Source organism: Chanodichthys erythropterus, chromosome 17 (genome assembly GCF_024489055.1).
Source record: "Chanodichthys erythropterus isolate Z2021 chromosome 17, ASM2448905v1, whole genome shotgun sequence".
Classification (NCBI taxonomy): domain Eukaryota; kingdom Metazoa; phylum Chordata; class Actinopteri; order Cypriniformes; family Xenocyprididae; genus Chanodichthys; species Chanodichthys erythropterus.
This window is the reverse complement of record NC_090237.1, coordinates 8,272,688-8,290,950: the sequence shown is the minus strand read 5'-3', so window position 1 is coordinate 8,290,950 and position 18,263 is coordinate 8,272,688. Positions and strand designations below refer to the sequence as shown.

The following is an 18,263-nucleotide window of genomic DNA, read 5'->3' as shown; positions in this document are numbered from 1 at the left end:
AGCAATAAAGTAATTACACATAGAAAATTCAAGAATAGAATAGAATAGAATATGGAAGTGATATGGATATGGTAATTACAAATAGGAAATTCCAGAATAGAATAGAATATGTAAGTGATATGGATATGATAATTACATATATGACATTCCAGAACAGAATAGTTTATAATAGAATAGAATATGTACGTGTTAGGAATAAGGTAATTACAAACAGGAAATTCCAGAATAGAATAGAATAGATTAGATTAGAATAGAATAGAATAAGGCGATAAAAACAGAAAATTTCAGTATAGAATTGAATAGAATAGGGTAATAAAAACAGGAAATTCCAGAATAGAATAGAATAGAATAGAATAATAAAAACAGGAAATTCCAGTATAGAATAGAATAGAATAAGGTAATAAAAACAGGAAATTCCAGAATAGAATAGAATATGTGTCAGCAATAAAGTAATTACACATAGAAAATTCAAGAATAGAATAGAATAGAATAGAATAGAATAGAATAGAATATGGAAGTGATATGGATATGGTAATTACAAATAGGAAATTCCAGAATAGAATAGAATATGTAAGTGATATGGATATGATAATTACATATATGACATTCCAGAACAGAATAGTTTATAATAGAATAGAATATGTACGTGTTAGGAATAAGGTAATTACAAACAGGAAATTCCAGAATAGAATAGATTAGAATAGAATAGAATAGAATAGAATAGAATAAGGCGATAAAAACAGAAAATTTCAGTATAGAATTGAATAGAATAGGGTAATAAAAACAGGAAATTCCAGAATAGAATAGAATAGAATAGAATAGAATAGAATAGAATAGAATAGAATAGAATAGAATAGAATATGTGTCAGGAATAAGGTAATTACACATATTAAATTCCAGAACAGAATAGAATATAGAAGTGATATGGATATGGTAATTACATATATGACATTCCAGAACAGAATAGTTTATAATAGAATAGAATATGTAAGTGTTAGGAATAAGGTAATTACAACCAGGAAATTCCAGAATAGATGCTGTTTTACATTACCAGTCAACAGTAGAACTGTGAATCAAATTTTTTTCTATAGCATCTGGTTTATAGAATATCTCCACAATATTCTACACAATTTTGGTTCTCCTTAGGTAGGTCCATGCAAACCATTTTTTATTTTTTTGTTGTTGTTCACAAAGGATTGTCCTGAAAAGGTGAAAAGGACATGCTGGGTTACTTCCTTGGCGATAATACGGTTAACAGCTAGCTCTACTTGGCACAGTTCAGAACGGATGGCTCAGCTAATCGGCATGGCTGTGAGCAGCAGGACTGGGCCAAATCCAATGCCAGAGTCTTATTCCTTTTCCTCAGTGCTTCAAGTCTGTCCTTTTTCACTGTAATATGAATTTTGTTAATTCACTAAAGAATTCTGTAGACTTTAAAAAAAAAAGAGAGAAAAGGACTTTGACGTTTCAGGTTTGCAGTTGGGGACGTTTCAGGTAAAACTGATCCATTTCCCCCAAGAGGATTAGTCTCAGGCAGATTATCTTGTTTACCTCTCTTAACACTAAAGCTATAGGGAGCATATGGGTGTTTGATAACCACCTGTCTGCCTACTGAGGGGACTTCAGACGGACAGTCACAGGCATAGAGGAAGAAGACTGGAATGATTGGGCTGGATGTCTATCTGTATCCAGATGGTCTTAGGGTTGCTACACCAGAAGATATAGAGAGGTGGGAATCAGAGAGGGAAATGTATGAGCCGGATGTGCGCCTCTTTGTGGCTTTGTTCTCATACAACCCTGCAGTGATGTCACCAAACCCTGAAACAATGGAGGAGGAACTTCCTTTTGATCAAGGACAGATCATTAAAGTAAAGATGTTTTTTTTTTTTAAATCTCAATTCACAATCAGTCACAAATACATCATCTTCTGATCATTTCTGCTTAGCTCATGTTGTGATGGGAAGCCTCAGAGTCAGGGATATGTTCTCTCGTAGGTATATGGAGATAAAGATGCTGACGGCTTCTATAGTGGGGAGACTGGTGGCCGCTTTGGTTTTGTGCCAAGCAACATGGTATCTGAGATTCCCGTGGAAGACGGAGAGCTTAAACATCATCTGTTCCAGCAGGGGTATTTACCAGAGGAGACGCCTTCTATAGGCAAGTATTCTTTATTTTTATTTGGTAAAACTATCCACGTAATTATTAAAAGTATTAAACTAATATGGATTTATTGATTGATTCATGGATACTTTGTACTATTAATATTAGCACCCAGTGAAACTTCTAGTGTGCCGGATGGAGCGAAGGTCCACAGGATGGTGGCCGTTTTTGATTACGACCCTTGGGAAAGTTCTCCAAACATGGATATTGAGGTGATCGCATTTTCTAGTTGTTTGATTCCCTGACATCCATTAATTATTGTAAAAAATGGTCACTTTTATATATCTCCATGTGCTCTGAATATTAATTGTACATACAGTATCTGTGTGTGTGGTCCTGGTAAACTCGTTATGAGGACAAAATGTGCCCACAAAGATGGCAATATCTGAAATCCTTTGCCTTGTGGGGCCATTTTTTGGTCCCCATGTGGAAAACAGCTTATAAATCATACATACATAATGTTTTTTGAACATGTAAAAATGCAGAATGTTTTCTGTGGTTTAGTGGTAGGGTTATGGTTAGGGGTAGAATATACAGTTTGTTCAATATAAAAATCATTATGTCTATGGAAATTCCCTATGTCCCCAACATGTGTGTGTGTGTGGTCCTGGTAAACCCTACATTATGAGGACAAAATGTCCCCACAAAGATGGCAATATCTGAAATCCTTGTCCTTATGGAGCCATTTTTTGGTCCCCATGAGAAAAACAACTTATAAATCATACAGAATAATGTTTTTTGAAAATATAAAAATGCAGAAAGTTTTCTGTGATGGGTAGGGTTAGGGTTAGGGGATCGAATATACAGTTTGTACAGTATAAAAATCATTATGTCTATGGAAAGTCCCCATGTCCCCAACATGTATGTGTGTGTGTGTGTGTGTGTGTGTGTGTGTGTGTGTGTGTGTGTGTGTGTGTGTGTGTGTGTGTGTGTGTGTGTGTGTGTGTGTGTGTGTGTGTGTGTGTGCTTTTGTTTATATTACATTGTGGGGACCAAATGTCCCCATGATGTAATATAAACCTGAGTTCACCTACACCGTGGGGACCAGCCAGCGGTCCCCACAATGTAAATGGGTTTATAAATCATATAGAATGAGTTTTTGTGAAAAAGTAAAAGTTTGCACAGTTTCCTGTGAGGTTTAGGGGTAGGGGCAGGGTAGGGGGATAGAATGTACAGTTTGTTCAGTGTAAAATGCATTGAAGTCTATGGAAAGTCCCCACAATTCACAAAAACAAACATGTGTGTGTGTGTGTGTGTGTGTGTGTGTGTGTGTGTGTGTGTGTGTGTGTGTGTGTGTGTGTGTGTGTGTGTGTGTGATTTATTTAAAAAAATATATTTCATAAACTATTTAAATAATAAAATATAAAATATTTAATTGTTAAAATATTTTGATAATAAAATGATTTAATTGTTAAACTATTTTGATATTGAAATTATTATTATTAAACTAATAAGCTTAATGTTTTATATTAAAATATTTAAATAATATTCCAATATTATTGTATTTTTTAATATGAAAATATTATATCAATATAACAAGTCTGGAATATTATTTATTTATTTATCAAATAATAATCAGGACAACATCCTAGCTATTTATTTGTCCTTTTTTTTTATAAAATACCACATGAATGAATCTTAAAATATCAAATATAATTTTAAATCAGTGTATTTTGGTTGTTTTCTTCTTTAGGATGAGCTTCCCTTTCGTGCAGGAGACATTATATATGTTTTTGGGGAAATGGACAGTGATGGATTTTATTATGTGAGTATTATGACTCCATCTATATGTATTATTTTTTTATATTATTTAAAATATTAATATATGTAATTTTTTTCATGAGTTAAAGAACGTCTCGGTTACAAAGGTAACCCTCGTTCCCTGAAGGAGGGAACGGAGACGTACGTCGGACAGACCGACGAATAGGAATCTCGCTAGAGAGGCCAATCTACTTCGAGTGTAACTAAAACGAGCCAATGCACATTGGCATGCAATCATATGCATCAGCTGCTCGCCTCGCAGCACGGATATATAATGAGCAGCAGGTGCGTTGCATCTTCAGGTTTTCGCTGAGGAGCCGAACCGGATAGGCGGCAGCATCAGCGGGGTACAGCGACTGTGGCGACGGGACGTACGTCTCCGTTCCCTCCTTCAGGGAACGAGGGTTACCTTTGTAACCGAGACGTTCCCATTCAGTCGGTCACGTTCGACGTACGTCGGACAGACCGACGAATAGGAATCCCTACCAAAGCGCCACAGGAGCTGCCCCCTTCCAGCGCTCTGTTGTAAGCCACCTGAACCCCCTTGCCTGAGGATGGTGGGACAGGGCTAACACAGAGAGAGTCGATCACTGCTGTTCCCCAAAAACCCATTCAGTGAGACTATTGGATAACGCTGGGAAAGCGTACCCTTCGCTGGGAAAGGAACGCTGCGGAAGCCACATCCTTCCCCGAAGGAGTTATGTGGAGAAGTACATATGGACTAACCCTGTAGGGCTGTGCTACATATGGAAGAACTGGGGTGACTCCAACTCGATAGAGATGGGTTCTCCCAGAGGGAAAGACACGGGCTTCGTTTAAGAGCAGCCGTGGAAAAAGCCATATGGGATCCCCGTAGGGTCACACATATGGAACCCAGCCTAAATCCGGTTCTCAAGGATACAACGGAGTATAGGCCTGGCGCCAGACGCTCCGCCACGTCGGCTGCCGAAGGGATATCGGAGGACTCAACAGGGTCTGCCCGTAGGGACTCTCTGGAGAAAAGAAGCGCATGTAGCGCAGCAAGCCGACACTAAGCCAGGGCCTCTCCGTGCCTCTGACCTGAGGCGAGGACACGGGAGGAGACCGGCTCGACACGAAGGCTATAGTATCTAGCGAACGTGTTAGGTGTCGCCCAGCCCGCAGCTCTACAAATGTCTGTCAGCGAGGCGCCACGAGCCAGCGCCCAGGAGGATGCGACACCTCTCGTGGAGTGAGCATGCAACCTGAGCGGGCAGGGCACGCCCTGAGCTTGGTAAGCCAGGGCGATGGCATCCACTATCCAGTGGGCCATCCTCTGCTTGGAGACAGCCTTTCCCTTCTGCTGGCCTCCATAACAGACAAGAGCTGGTCTGAGGTCCTGAGGCTTTAGGTTCTGTTTATGTACAGTCGCAAAGCGCGGACTGGACAGAGTAAAGCCAGGGCTGGGTCTGCCTCCTCCGAGGGCAGCGCTTGCAGGCTCACCACCTGGTCCCTGAAGGGAGTGGTAGGAACCTTGGGCACATAGCCAGGCCGGGGTCTTAGTACCACGTGGCTATCACCCGGCCCGAACTCCAGGCACGATTCGTCGACCGAAAATGACTGCAGGTCCCCTACCCTCTTGATGGAGGCCAATGCCACCAGCAGCAAAGTCTTCATAGACAGAATCTTTAAGTCTGCTGACAGCAAAGGCTCAAAGGGAGCAATCTGAAGTGCTCTCAGCACCAGAGTGAGGTCCCAAGAGGGTATGGAGAGGGGACACGAAGGATTTCACCGTCTCACCCCCTAAGGAACCTGATGACCAGGTCGTGCTGACCAACAGATTTGCCATCTAAGTGGTCGTGGTAAGCGGATATAGCAGCAGTATGGACTTTGAGGGTGGAGGGGGGACAGCCTACGCTCCAACTCTACTGCAAGAAGGAAAGCACGACTCTGATCGAGCATATTCGGGGGTCTTCCCGGCGAGAAGAGCACCACTCGACGAACAGGTTCCACTTTGAGGCGTAAGCACGTCTCGTAGACAGTGCACGTGCCGAAGTGATGGTGTTAAGTACCTCAGGGGGTAAGTCACCTAGAACCTCCGCATCCCGTCCAAGGGACCAGACATGGAGTTTCCAGAGGTCTGGACGCGGGTGCCAAAGAGTGCCCCGTCTCTGAGAAAGAAGTTCTTTCCTCAGAGGGATGGGCCAGGGAGGGGCTGTCGCGAGGAGTGAGAGTTCTGGGAACCAGGTCCGGTTGGGCCAGTAAGGCGCAACTAACAAGACCTGCTCCTCGTCCTCCCTGACACAGGGTTCTTCTGTGCAAGTAGGCTCACTGGGGGAAACGCATATTTGCGCAGGCCCCGGGGCCAGCTGTGAGCCAGTGCATCTGTCCCGAGTGTCCCCTCGGTCAGAGAGTAAAACAACTGGCAGTGGGAGGTTTCTGGTGAGGCAAACAGGTCTACCTGAGCCTCTCCGAATTCTCTCCAGATCAGCTGAACCACCTGGGGGTGGAGTCGCCACTCTCCTGGCAGCGCAGCTCGTGATAGCTCGTCGGCCACACGGTTGAGCACACCGGGGACATGAATGGCGCGAAGCAACCTCAGAAGCTTCCGACTCCACAGGAGGAGATGGGGGGCGAGTTGCGACATGCGACGGGAGCGTAGACCACCTTGACGGTTGATGTACGCAACGGTCGCAGTGTCCGTACGGACCAGTACATGCTTGCCCCGTAGCAGGCCTTTGAGGCGGCTCAGAGCAAGGCGTACTGCCAGCAACTCGAGGCAATTGATGTGCCAATGCAGATGGGGTCCCGTCCAAACCCCTGAGACTGCATGCCCGTATTACGTGGCACCCCAACCGGTGGCAGAAGCATCTGTGAACACCACAGCATGCCGGGACACCTGTTCTAGGGGCACTCCTGCCCGAAGAAACAAGGGGTCCGACCACGGACTGAAGGTTCGGCGGCACTCCTGAGTGATTGGCACCCGGAACGTGCCGCGCTGCCACGCCCATCTCGGGACTCCGCCGTGAAGCCAGTGCTGAAGCGGTCTCATATGAAGCAGACCGAGCGGTGTTACAGCCGCAGCAGCCGCCATATGCCCCAGGAGCCTCTGAAAGAACTTCAGTGGGACCGCTGTCCTGCCATTGAATGTATTCAGGCAGTTCAACTCCATACCGAGAAAAGAGATCCTCTGCACCGGGGCGAGTTTGCTCTTTTCCCAGTTGACCTGAAGCCCCAACTGGCTGAGGTGTCTGAGCACCAAATCCCTGTGTTTGCACAACTGATCCCGGGACTGTGCTAGAATGAGCCAGACGTCGAGATAGTTGAGAATGCGAACACCTGGTTCTCTCATGGGAACAAGGGCTCCCTCCACGACTTTCGTGAAGACGCGGGGAGACAGGGCCAGCCCGAAGGGTAGGACTCTGTACTGATATGCTCGACCTTCAAACGCGAATCTCAGGAATGGCCTGTGTCGCGGAAGAATTGAAACATGGAAGTACGCGTCCTTCAGGTCAATCGCTGCAAACCAATCTCGGGGACGGATGCACTCGAAATGCGTTTCTGCGTGAGCATTTTGAATGGTAGCTTGTGGAGGCTCCGATTCAAAACTCGCAGGTCCAAGATCGGTCGTAACCCGCCGCTTTTCTTGGGTACAATGAAGTAGGGGCTGTAGAACCCCGACCTCAAATCGGCTGGAGGGACCGGCTCTATCGCGTCCTTCGCCAGTAGGACTGCGATCTCCGCACGCAGGACAGGGGCATCGGCATCTTTCACTGTAGTGAAGAGGACGTCCCTGAACTTGGGGGGGGGGAAGCCGGGCGAACTGAATCGCAAAGCCGACCCTGATGGTCCGAAGGAGCCAGCGAGACGGACTGGGGAGCGCTAACCCGGCTCGCAGAGACCGTACAAGCAGGACCAAAGGGACCACCGGTGTACCCGCAGCAGGGCAGCGAGGTGGAACACAGGGACGCGGCTCGGGGGCTCTCTTTGTGAGGGCGGCCCGAAGCGGCGTCACAGTGTGCTAGGCAACACTTACCTGGCTCCACGGATGGACAGAGGGAGCAGTCGAGGCTTTGGCTGCCCGCTGCTCGCTGCTGTCCGCTGGCGACAGAAGAGGGGATGAGAGTGGTGAGGTTTTCTCCCCTCCCACTGCTCTCCAAACCCTCTTCAGACCTGGAAATGGAGGAACTGCTCTTTGAAATTTGGGTACCGCTGCCTCTTGGGTCAGTGGCGGAACAGAAACAAACCCAATAAAGGATTTACCACCTGGCCCTCCTCCAGGGGTGGAAGAGCAGCCCCACCCATCTCTGGGTCGCCCGTCTCAGGGGTGATTCTCACCAACCAGTTAAACAGCTGCAGAGACGTGAGGAGTCATCACCCCGCAATGGATACAGCAGAGCCTGCTGGGCAGGAGTTTCTTGCAGGGGACGACACCCTTGTCGACGAGCAGAATGAGGGCGACCCAAGAGGAACTCAATGGTTTGTCATGGGAAGCTCCCCGATCCGCTACTAACTGAGGAGAACTGCTGGGCTCAGTCCTCGACAGTGTCACCGAAAGGCCACCTCATAAGATGGGAGCATTGAGAAAGCATTTAGCTTGACAACCTCTCACACCTCACAAGGTAAGCCAGGGGGCACTTCCGGACCACGGAGGTGGACATCGTCTGGCTGAGGGCCTGCGCTGTGACTTTGATCACGGTTAGTCAACAAGCGCAGCTCAACCCCAGCACAGAACTACCCTCATGCAAAAAGAGTGCCTTGGCCTCACATGCAGGGTGGGTGTGGTCTGTGTTCAGCCACCCCATCCAAGAGGGTAGTGAGAGAGGAAAAACTTATGCAGATTCTGGCACCTTTGGCATTCCATATTTATGGCACCAATATACCCCCATACTGCCAAGTTTTCCATGCACATCTGGAAAGACCCAGGAAAGCATGGCTGTAAACTCTGAATCTGAGTCAGCATAAGCACACACCATTACAGTGGGCAGCGTCACCCTCATTTCCAGAGAATAACAGCACTCTCTCCGATGCTGCAATCGACGTCTGTCCCTCAGCTGGAGCTCTGAATGAAATGCTAGGTTCCCCTATGAAAAAGGACCAGCAATCCAATCCAGAAACTGCACAGCTTGCAATGCGCTAGAGAGGAGGGGCCCTAGGGGTTGGTTCCCCGAAGGAACCCCTCAACCTCATGTCACCCAAGCCATATCAGCAAAGTAGACCTCTTCTGGTGCACCAGAGAGGGCGCTACAATGGAGATTACGCAAGGGAACCGCGCATCTAGAGCGCCGAGCGAGCGCTGGGTTGCCGTGACAACCCGCGCTGCAGCCCGGCAGCTCGACGGCACACGACACGCAGAGGAGCGAGAGGTTTGCTCTCGCTGATCTCCGCGGTCTCCCAGAGTGTCGGGCAGACCCGCGGCTGTGCTTTTACACACAAGCGGCAGCTGGCCAACAACAGAGGGGACTCAAGCTTCCCGGAGAAAGAAGAGTCACGACCGGCGTGTCGACGTGATCATGTTCTCATATGAAAACATGAACACCCACGAACATCATTTCAGCACGCGCCCAGACATGCGAAACGGTGATCGTGGCCGTCAGTGAGGACAGGAACGATCGCATCCAGAAGCACAAGTAGGATGTCGTCTTTAAAAAGACGCGAATCTACTTGTGTAAGCTCTTTCAGGGACTTTACTCTTTTAGAAGTGCTGAAGCACGCAGGGGAACGGCCACCGCAACACAGACAGGGATTGTGTGCAGCCTGTCATGTGCTTTCTCTCTCTTTGAAGGCGCTCACTCTTACCAGCCGTAAAAACGGCTTTTCAGCGCTCAAAAGCGCACCGTACCGGCCGTGAGAACAGCCTTCTGACGCTGTCAAACAGCTATTTGCTCAAAAACGGCAAACGAAACAGAAAAAGAGAGGACGTCGACCCCGCTGCTGTGCTGTTCGCCCGCACTCGGAAAAAAAGAGAAGTTCAACCAAAAAGCTTGACTCGTCTTCTAGCAGACACTCACTTGCAGAGAACAGGAACAAACACCGTTCGGCTCCGAAGCGAAAAGCTGAAGATGCAACGCACCTGCTGCTCATTATATATCCGTGCTGCGAGGCGAGCAGCTGATGCATATGATTGCATGCCAATGTGCATTGGCTCGTTTTAGTTACACTCGAAGTAGATTGGCCTCTCTAGCGAGATTCCTATTCGTCGGTCTGTCCGACGTACGTCGAACGTGACCGACTGAATGGGAATGAATGTTTTATTGATCCAGGGGGATCTACATGGTTATCGAGGTCTTGTGCCATCGAACTTCTTGCAACCGCTGCCTTGGGATTGAATGAAAAGAGCAATCATAAATCAGGAACAGACGAGTGACCTCAGATTGATTCTAACCCACTTTACTGAATTCAGCTCCAGTATTGTTTTTTGTTTTTCTGTTCCCATATAAAGTGTCTTTTTTCCTGTAATGTACAGTAAATGGCTGTATTGTGTGCACCCCCTTAACGCATTGAATCTTCCCTCAGCATATTCACTACCTTTAGCTCAAATAAGTACATTAAAAGGAAATAATTTCTGAGTAACACAAAGCAGCTAGTGTATTATAGCCTTAAATTACTGATAATGGTAATTTAATAATTATCGTTTTTTACTTTATAAGTAAGTGTATCTTCTTTTCACTACTGATGTCTTTATATGATTTAAGCTATTTTTGTAATATCATTCATCCGTGTTATCTGAAGAACTTCACACATAAATACGCAGTTTCGCTTCATTTTATTTCTTAGTTTCCCATTTCATAGTTGTCTATACAAGTTATTGTGCATACGCTTTCAAAAAACATTGCCACATCACAATCAGTCATGAAACACAATCTTTATTAATGTTTCACAAATGGGACATTCATATTCAGCATCTTTGCAGCTCCATCGCAGCCAACAGTACACTCATCCATAAAGTAGGAAACACTACACTGTGTAGAGACCTTTAGTAGTGCTGTCTACTTTATGAGTGACTGCACTGTACCTCTGAAGTTCCCGCCTCTTCTCAATCGTTACATGCTTCCTCTTATCCCCATGTGCTCCAAATGTTCATTTTACAGCTATTTGTTCAATCTGTAAGAAATTAAATCATGCCAAATCATGTTTAAATACGGTTGGATGTTCAGCTGCATCAACTTCATTTGTTCATAGTGAGTCACTGTAAACCATAAAGAAGTTTAAAACAATGACTATATAGGTAAAAATGCAATATTACATGTGTAATGAACTAATCTACAACAGTATATTGTATAATACCTTCAGTTTTGCTGCTTTCTATAACAAAAAATATACATGTATTTAATGTGGAATGAATTCAGTGTGAACCTTTGAAATTGACTATTACATTTTGGTATTGCTATTCAAAAGTACTAGTAAAAATAAATGCGTAAAAATGAAAATGATTGTGCATTTATTGATTTTTTTCATTATTTTTTAATTTTAGCAAATTCATCTAATTCTATTCACAATCACATCAAGCAGTTTATAATCTTATATCTTATATTTATAACCCAAGTTTAAATAGTAATATTCATCCAATATTTTAGATTAAACCGAAGAGCAGCGACTTACCAGTTCTCTGCCAACGTGATCCCGGAAACAACAGAGAAAAGAGAAAGAAGTTGTCGCCTTTTAACACTTTTTAGGCCACATGGTGCAAACCACAGGAAGAGGCCCTGCAGTCGCATGTCTTAAAGATGCACAAATTCGCACGCCTATTGGACTACAGCAAGTTTCGTTCGAAGACAGACTCAAATCAATTCCTTTTAAGGGCATTTTAACCGATAAAAGTCAGATCAGAAATGACAGAATAAAGCCTGGTCTTTAGCATACATAAAAATCACACAAAGAAATAAAGAGGAAGTGTAGCAAACATGTGATCAGATTGCATCAGGCTTCCACATAATCTGAATTTGTCTCTTTAAACTAAGATACAATATTCCATCGTGCTTAAATAACAGCTGCGTATGGGAAAGTATCATCAATGGAAGATGTGCGCATGTTTTGTGTGAGTTATTATAAATAACTTCACAATGGCTTAAATATATGAAGCATAATCTTGCTTGCAGCTCTTTCCTGAGGGGGAGGGGTGGTTGCTATGTTGTGCAAAACCACAATATTTCATCAGCATATTACATATACTTTGAGACAAATATGAGGGTGTGTTGATGTGTCATATAAATGTCATTTGAGTGTAATTTAACATCATTGCTTGCTAATTTTACATCGCTTTACGGTAAGATGCTGATAAAATGAAACGGTTATGACCTTTTGAAATATTGTGCATGTGCACATATGTAATCGAACAGATATGAGACTATCAAGTCATATGTAAATCAAAATGTAATGTCAGACACTCTTCACTTCACTTCAGTGTCATTTTCCTCAGATGCTCGGACTTAAACACATTTGTCCCAGACTCCCCTGAGTTTATACTTTGATAAACAGGAGGCCGCTCTCCCATTTCCCTGAACACGATGTACACGAGATGGACTTGGTTGTCTAGACAACCCAAACCTCAAACTCTCGTTTGACATGCACAGAAGGAAGTGGGGGATGTGCAGACACTTCTCTATGATGTACAATGATAATGGACCTAGTGTTGTAAAAAAGAAATATACAGACATCCCATGAAATTTAAATGGGCGATTCTTCAAATACGGGCAGTTTTTGGACTTTTAGAAAGTAAACCTTCTGAAAACATACTTTTCACATTTTCATTAGTTTATTTAATTTGTTTAAAGGGTTAGTTCGCCCAAAAAATGAAAATTCTGTCATGAATTACTCACCCTCATGTTGTTCCACACCCGTAAAATCTTCATTCATTTTCAAAACACAAATGAAGATCTTTTTAATGTAATCTCAGAGCTTTCTGCCCCTCCAAAGACAGCTATGCAAGTGACACTTTAACGCTTCAAAAAGTTCATAAAGAGGTCGTGAAACTAATCCACATTTAGTCCACATTTTCTGAAGAGACATGATCTCTTTGTATGATGAACAGATTGAATTTAGGCTTTTATTCACATATAAACATTCTTCTTTTTTCTTCTTCTTTTGTGGATTTATTGGTGGGTTGCCAGTTTGTGCTGTCAGTTTCTGATCTGATCTTTAAAATATTGCATTACATAAACCTGAGCTGTGTTTGCACATGATACTGAGCCTTGCATAAGGTGCAATGTATAAATTTTAGGAGGATGTATTGACAGAAATGCAATATAATATACATAACTACATTTTCAGTGGTGTATAAAGACCTTACATAATGAACCATGTATGAGCCATTTCTCTTCGGAAATCTGATGGCTCCGTGAGGCCTCCATAGCCAGCAATGACATTTCCTCTCTCAAGATCCATTAATGTACTAAAAACATATTTAAATCAGTTCATGTGAGTACAGTGGTTCAATATTAATATTATAAAGTGACGAGAATATTTTTGGTGCACCAAAAAACCCCAAAATAACGAATTATATAGTGAGGGCCGATTTCAAAACACTGCTTCATGAAGCTTCGGAGCATAAATGAATCAGCTTATCGAATCATGATTCAGATTGCTTGTCAAACCACCAAACTGCTGAAATCACGTGACTTTGGTGCTCCGAACCGCTGATTCAACACGCTGATTCATTTGTGCTCTGATGCTTCCTGAAGCAGTGTTTTGAAATCTTCCATCACTATATAATTGGTTATTTTTATTTTTTTTGGCACACCAAAAATATTCTTGTCACTTTATAATATTAATATTGAACCACTGTACTCACATGAACTGATTTAAATATGTTTTTAGTACCTTTATGGATCTTGAGAGAGGAAATACATTAACACAAATTAAGATATTTTTGTTGAAATCTGATGGCTCAGTGAGTCTGACATTTCCTTTCTCAAGATCCATTAGTGCAGTGGTTCTCAAACTTTTTAGCTTGGAGTACCCCCTGAAGGGATTCCCATCCTTCTGCGTACCCCCTCTCTTCCACTTCGACTGCAGTCACACCTTTTCCATTAAGGCACAATATTTGCCCCCTAAATTGATTTTCCAGTGCATATTTTTACATTTATGAATAAAATAAATCATGTTTTAAATAAAAAATGTTTAATAGAGATATATGCAATGATGGTAAAACGAAGTGATACCTTTAAATATTAAAATAAAACTGCCAGTAGGTGGCAGCAAGTCACTGTTTTTATTAGTGAGTCATCGAGTCATTCATTCAGTAGGCTAATGAAGCAAGTGGCTGTGAATGAATCATTGAATCACTGACTCTCACGATTCGTTCAAAGCCGCATTCGTGTGTTGTAGTTCTGCTCTGGTTTTCGTTAGAAATATTTTTTTGTTGCAAAGTAGAGTAAATACTGACAGTACTGTGTTTAAAATGTACGTTTTGTTTTTTGACCTGTTGCATAATAATGCACGTTTGCAGTCATGTGGATATTTGGGTACAATTGCATTTGCTCGTTATGAACATTAAATACAAGAAATCACACAAGGTAGCCTATGTTTTTGTATCGAAGAACGTTTGAGTCTTAAATTGATATAAATCCACTATCTGTCTCTATATTTGTTCTTCATGCAAGTGCTAAATCTCTACTTTTACAAAGGTGCATTGTCGAGAACGACAGTAAATGCATGCTGCTTGTGTGGATGCAGTCATTTTAAACTGCAAAACATGAGGTAATTTGATTAAATGTAATGGATTTACGGCATTTTGCCAGTTAGAAATACATGCTCAGTTTTAATATTATTTTAAGCTATGGTAGAGTTAAATTAACTACTCCGCATTTTGTCACCTCATATGCCCCCAGGGGTACCCGAGTTTGAGAAACACTGCATTAATGTACTAAAACATATTTAAATCAGTTCATGTGAGTACAGTGGTTCAATATTAATATTATAAAGCGACGAGAATATTTTTGGAGCGCCAAAAAAAACAAAACAAAATAACGACTTGGTCATTCTACAGAAACGTCCACTTTTCTGTCCCTAGACTTTACAGAAATATTACACTTGAAAAACACTTTAGGATTACAATTTTTTTATATTTTAATATGAAACAATATGTTATTTGAACAATTAAACCTTCTTGAGCCATCAATGTGCCAATATTTGTTTTTTAATTAATTCTAAAAATTCCAAGCACCACAGAAGTGCTTGTCCCCACAGTCATGTACAGAGGGAAAGTGCTTTATTTTGAGCTCAGAAACAGGTTTTTCTACCATTTTAATTTCAATAATGTATCCATAACTATCAAATATATAATGTAAATAACATAAAAAAACCAAATGCCAAATAAATATTATAAAATATATAATGAATGTAGTTGTCCCCTGGTGTTGTGTCACTGGTGTTACCTTTAACAAAAATCTCTTATTTTGAAAGAAAAAGTCACACTGATGGCATCACTCGACTTCTTCCTGTTTCCTGAAGATCAATGAAGAAAGGCAAATGAAAAGTCCACTATCTCTTTTCAATTATCAGAAATTTTAATTAGAAAATCATAATTTCATACGAAGCTTTTAGTTGAAGTCACTGGTGTGACCTACTTTATTGCTAGGGAATTATAAAAAACTAGAATACAAATGGATTAAACTACTTGATTTAGTGAATATATCATGATTGACAACATGTGGGTTGACACCTTGCAGCAGCCATTTTGTAAAATGCATTTTTCATGAAAATTGTCACTGGTGTTACTGTCACTGGTGTTACCTTTTTATGAAAATGTCACTGGTGTTACCGTCACTGGTGTTACCCATTTATAGATAAACTTTATTTAAAGCTATTCATTTAGTTCTTTTGCATAAAATAGCACTAAGATTACATGATTATAACTCTTCTTTCTCATTGTTAATTCTCCTTTCGGCAGATATGGCTAAATTAAGGGTATTTGGTTAAATTCAGAGCAGCGACTTTACAGACAGTGTATTTTACAGACAGTTTTAAAATGTTGTTTATGATCTTTTTCTGACTGTTTTCACTAAGTGTCAAAGATAAGTCTTTTATTGTACACCAAATGTAAAAATTTAGTCCAATCTACTTAATTATAGTTGAAAAATTAAGGATCTTTGGTCCTACGTATACGTCACTGGAGATTCATTTTGTCACTGGTGTTACTATTTTTTGTCTGTCACATTAAATAAAATGTGTCATATGTGACATGATAATAATTTTACATCCATTGAATTCTGCTACACTCAAGAATTAAGATTTAAAGGATTGCATCATTACTTTTCATAACTGTTTTTCCAAAATTTTCATTGTTATAGCAAATACATGGTTGCGAAATTGAATTATTATCATTCAATCACACTTTTAACTAACCTGATTAAAATAAAAAACACATAATCTCCTTATTTTTTGCATTATCATTATTATTCTGTAACTCTGACTGCATGTGCTGAAAAAAAATGAGAAATAATATTTCATAAAATTGTTTAAAAATGCCAGAAAAGTAAGTTAACACCAGTGACAAAAAAGGGGACATGCAGTCTTTAAATAAATGTACAAAAAAATTTAAAAATCATTAAGCTGTCATTTATGTGTATTCATAAAGTCAAAGTGTAATATAATAATGTGGTCTAAGTTTAAATGTTAGAAAAATAAATACATTTTAAGACATTTTGTCATACCAAAAGTGGACGTTTCTGTAGAATGATTTCAAAACACTGCTTCTGGAAGCTTCGGAGCATTATGAATCAGAGTGACGAATCAGCGGTTTGGAACGCCAGATTCACGTGATTTCAGCAGTTTGTCACGCAGGTATGGCTGAGTTTCCGTTTATGTTCGCTGATCAATGTTTATATGTGAATAAAAGTCTAAATTAAATCTGTTCATCATATAAAGTGATCGAGTCTCTTCCGAAAATTTTGACTAAACCCCTTAAATCATATGGATTAGTTTTACGATCTCTTTATGAAATGTTTGAAGCCTCAAAGTGGTCGTCGAGTGGACTTTTTTTTCAGTTTCCTCACACATTTCAACTCATTCACATATTTCAGCTCATGCGCTTTACTGACATGTTTGTCACCTTGGTAAACAAATATACTGCCATACTTTAGAGCACCAAGGTTATTCTCTAAAGTACAGTATATAAATAAAAATAAATTATATCATTTTTTTTTTTTTTTAAATGTATAAATATAAAAATGTTTTACCATTATTTCACTTCTTGTTTCTTTGTTAAAATATAATAATGGATCTTTTTACAATGAACTTTTATGATGTTTTATGATTGTACAGCTGTGTCTGGGACAAGGTTCAAACAATAAAATTTACACATAAAAGGTATTTAAACATAGTAAAAAAAAAGTGATGGAGGAAATTTTCTAAGATGGTTAATTTGTTATGTCTGACCTCTGACGATCTGTTAGTAATAAAATTCAATACCTGAGACATGAAAGTGCCGGAAGCTGAAAAAAACAGCCTACTACTCTAAGTAAATTGCTCTATTTCAGATCATTTGCAGCAGTTTGCATATCCTGTGTGTGATACACTAGCATCAGACCTTATGAGAGCTGAAGGTTGAATCTAAGGTCAAACCTAGAGGACGTCATTTGCCTCCCTTTTATCAGACACAAATCACCCACTGAGCAATTCTCTGTGACGAATGGATCAGTTATCAACTCTACCATGAACTTTATAGAGTTTTAAAACTTGGTTCAATGCTTGTCCTATAAAAAGTATACTCACTGTTTGAGCAGGAGGGGTTGAGCCTGGACTTGCATCATACACCTATTTCTGTACAATACTGGATTAACTCCTGAAATAAACACCACGGTATAGATAGCGTCTTTAAACTAACTGCATGAGAAGATGGGTATTATCTAGACAGGTTTAGATCAGGGTTAACTCAATTATCTTCTTTACCTTAATATGTAAGATGAGCTAAATGCCTTCTTTGTTCGCCTTTTAGAGACATAAACGTTACAGATTTAATGATTTCAGACATTTCAAATAGGCTACAATCAATGTATTAATCAAGAAATTGTCATTAAAGCTCATTAAACATTTAAAGTGAAAACTTTTACATAACAATTACATTCTTAGGGCTGCAGAAAAGGTCAGGAAAAGGGCCAAATGTTGCATGACCGCAGATATTATATTTTGTAGATTTGTATTTGATGGCAAAGCTATTTAAATATGTCCCGCTCAGAGACTGTACCTGCCAAAAACAACCATCTGTTACATTATGATATATCCATGCATCAAATCTTTTAATACACTCTCAGAAAAAAATGGTCACTTGGTAAAAAGGTTCTAATACCTCTGAGGAACTAATATACACTCTTAAGGTACAAAGATGTACCTTTTAAAAGGATACTGCCTCTGTGACAGCTTTTTCACCTTTTTTTCTGAGAGAG

The 18,263-nt window shown here is 41.1% G+C and overlaps 1 protein-coding gene and 1 long non-coding RNA gene across 2 annotated transcripts; one reads left to right on the top strand and one right to left on the bottom strand.

The window, feature by feature from the left end:
- The first annotated feature begins 1,661 nt into the window (after positions 1 to 1,661).
- Positions 1,662 to 10,320, top strand: si:ch211-105f12.2 (RIMS-binding protein 2-like). Its single transcript, XM_067366226.1, has 5 exons — positions 1,662 to 1,868; positions 1,995 to 2,157; positions 2,269 to 2,372; positions 3,854 to 3,925; positions 10,143 to 10,320. The coding sequence occupies exons 1-5, from the start codon at positions 1,662 to 1,664 to the stop codon at positions 10,206 to 10,208; spliced, it is 612 nt and encodes a 203-aa protein (XP_067222327.1). The 3' UTR covers positions 10,209 to 10,320.
- A 196-nt stretch (positions 10,321 to 10,516) lies between these two features.
- On the bottom strand, positions 10,517 to 11,678 carry LOC137005362 (uncharacterized). The gene is made up of 3 exons (XR_010892235.1): positions 11,482 to 11,678; positions 11,167 to 11,184; positions 10,517 to 10,983 (listed from the first exon to the last, which is right to left on the bottom strand). It is a non-coding gene; the product is annotated as an uncharacterized lncRNA (long non-coding RNA).
- Between the last annotated feature and the right edge of the window lie 6,585 nt (positions 11,679 to 18,263).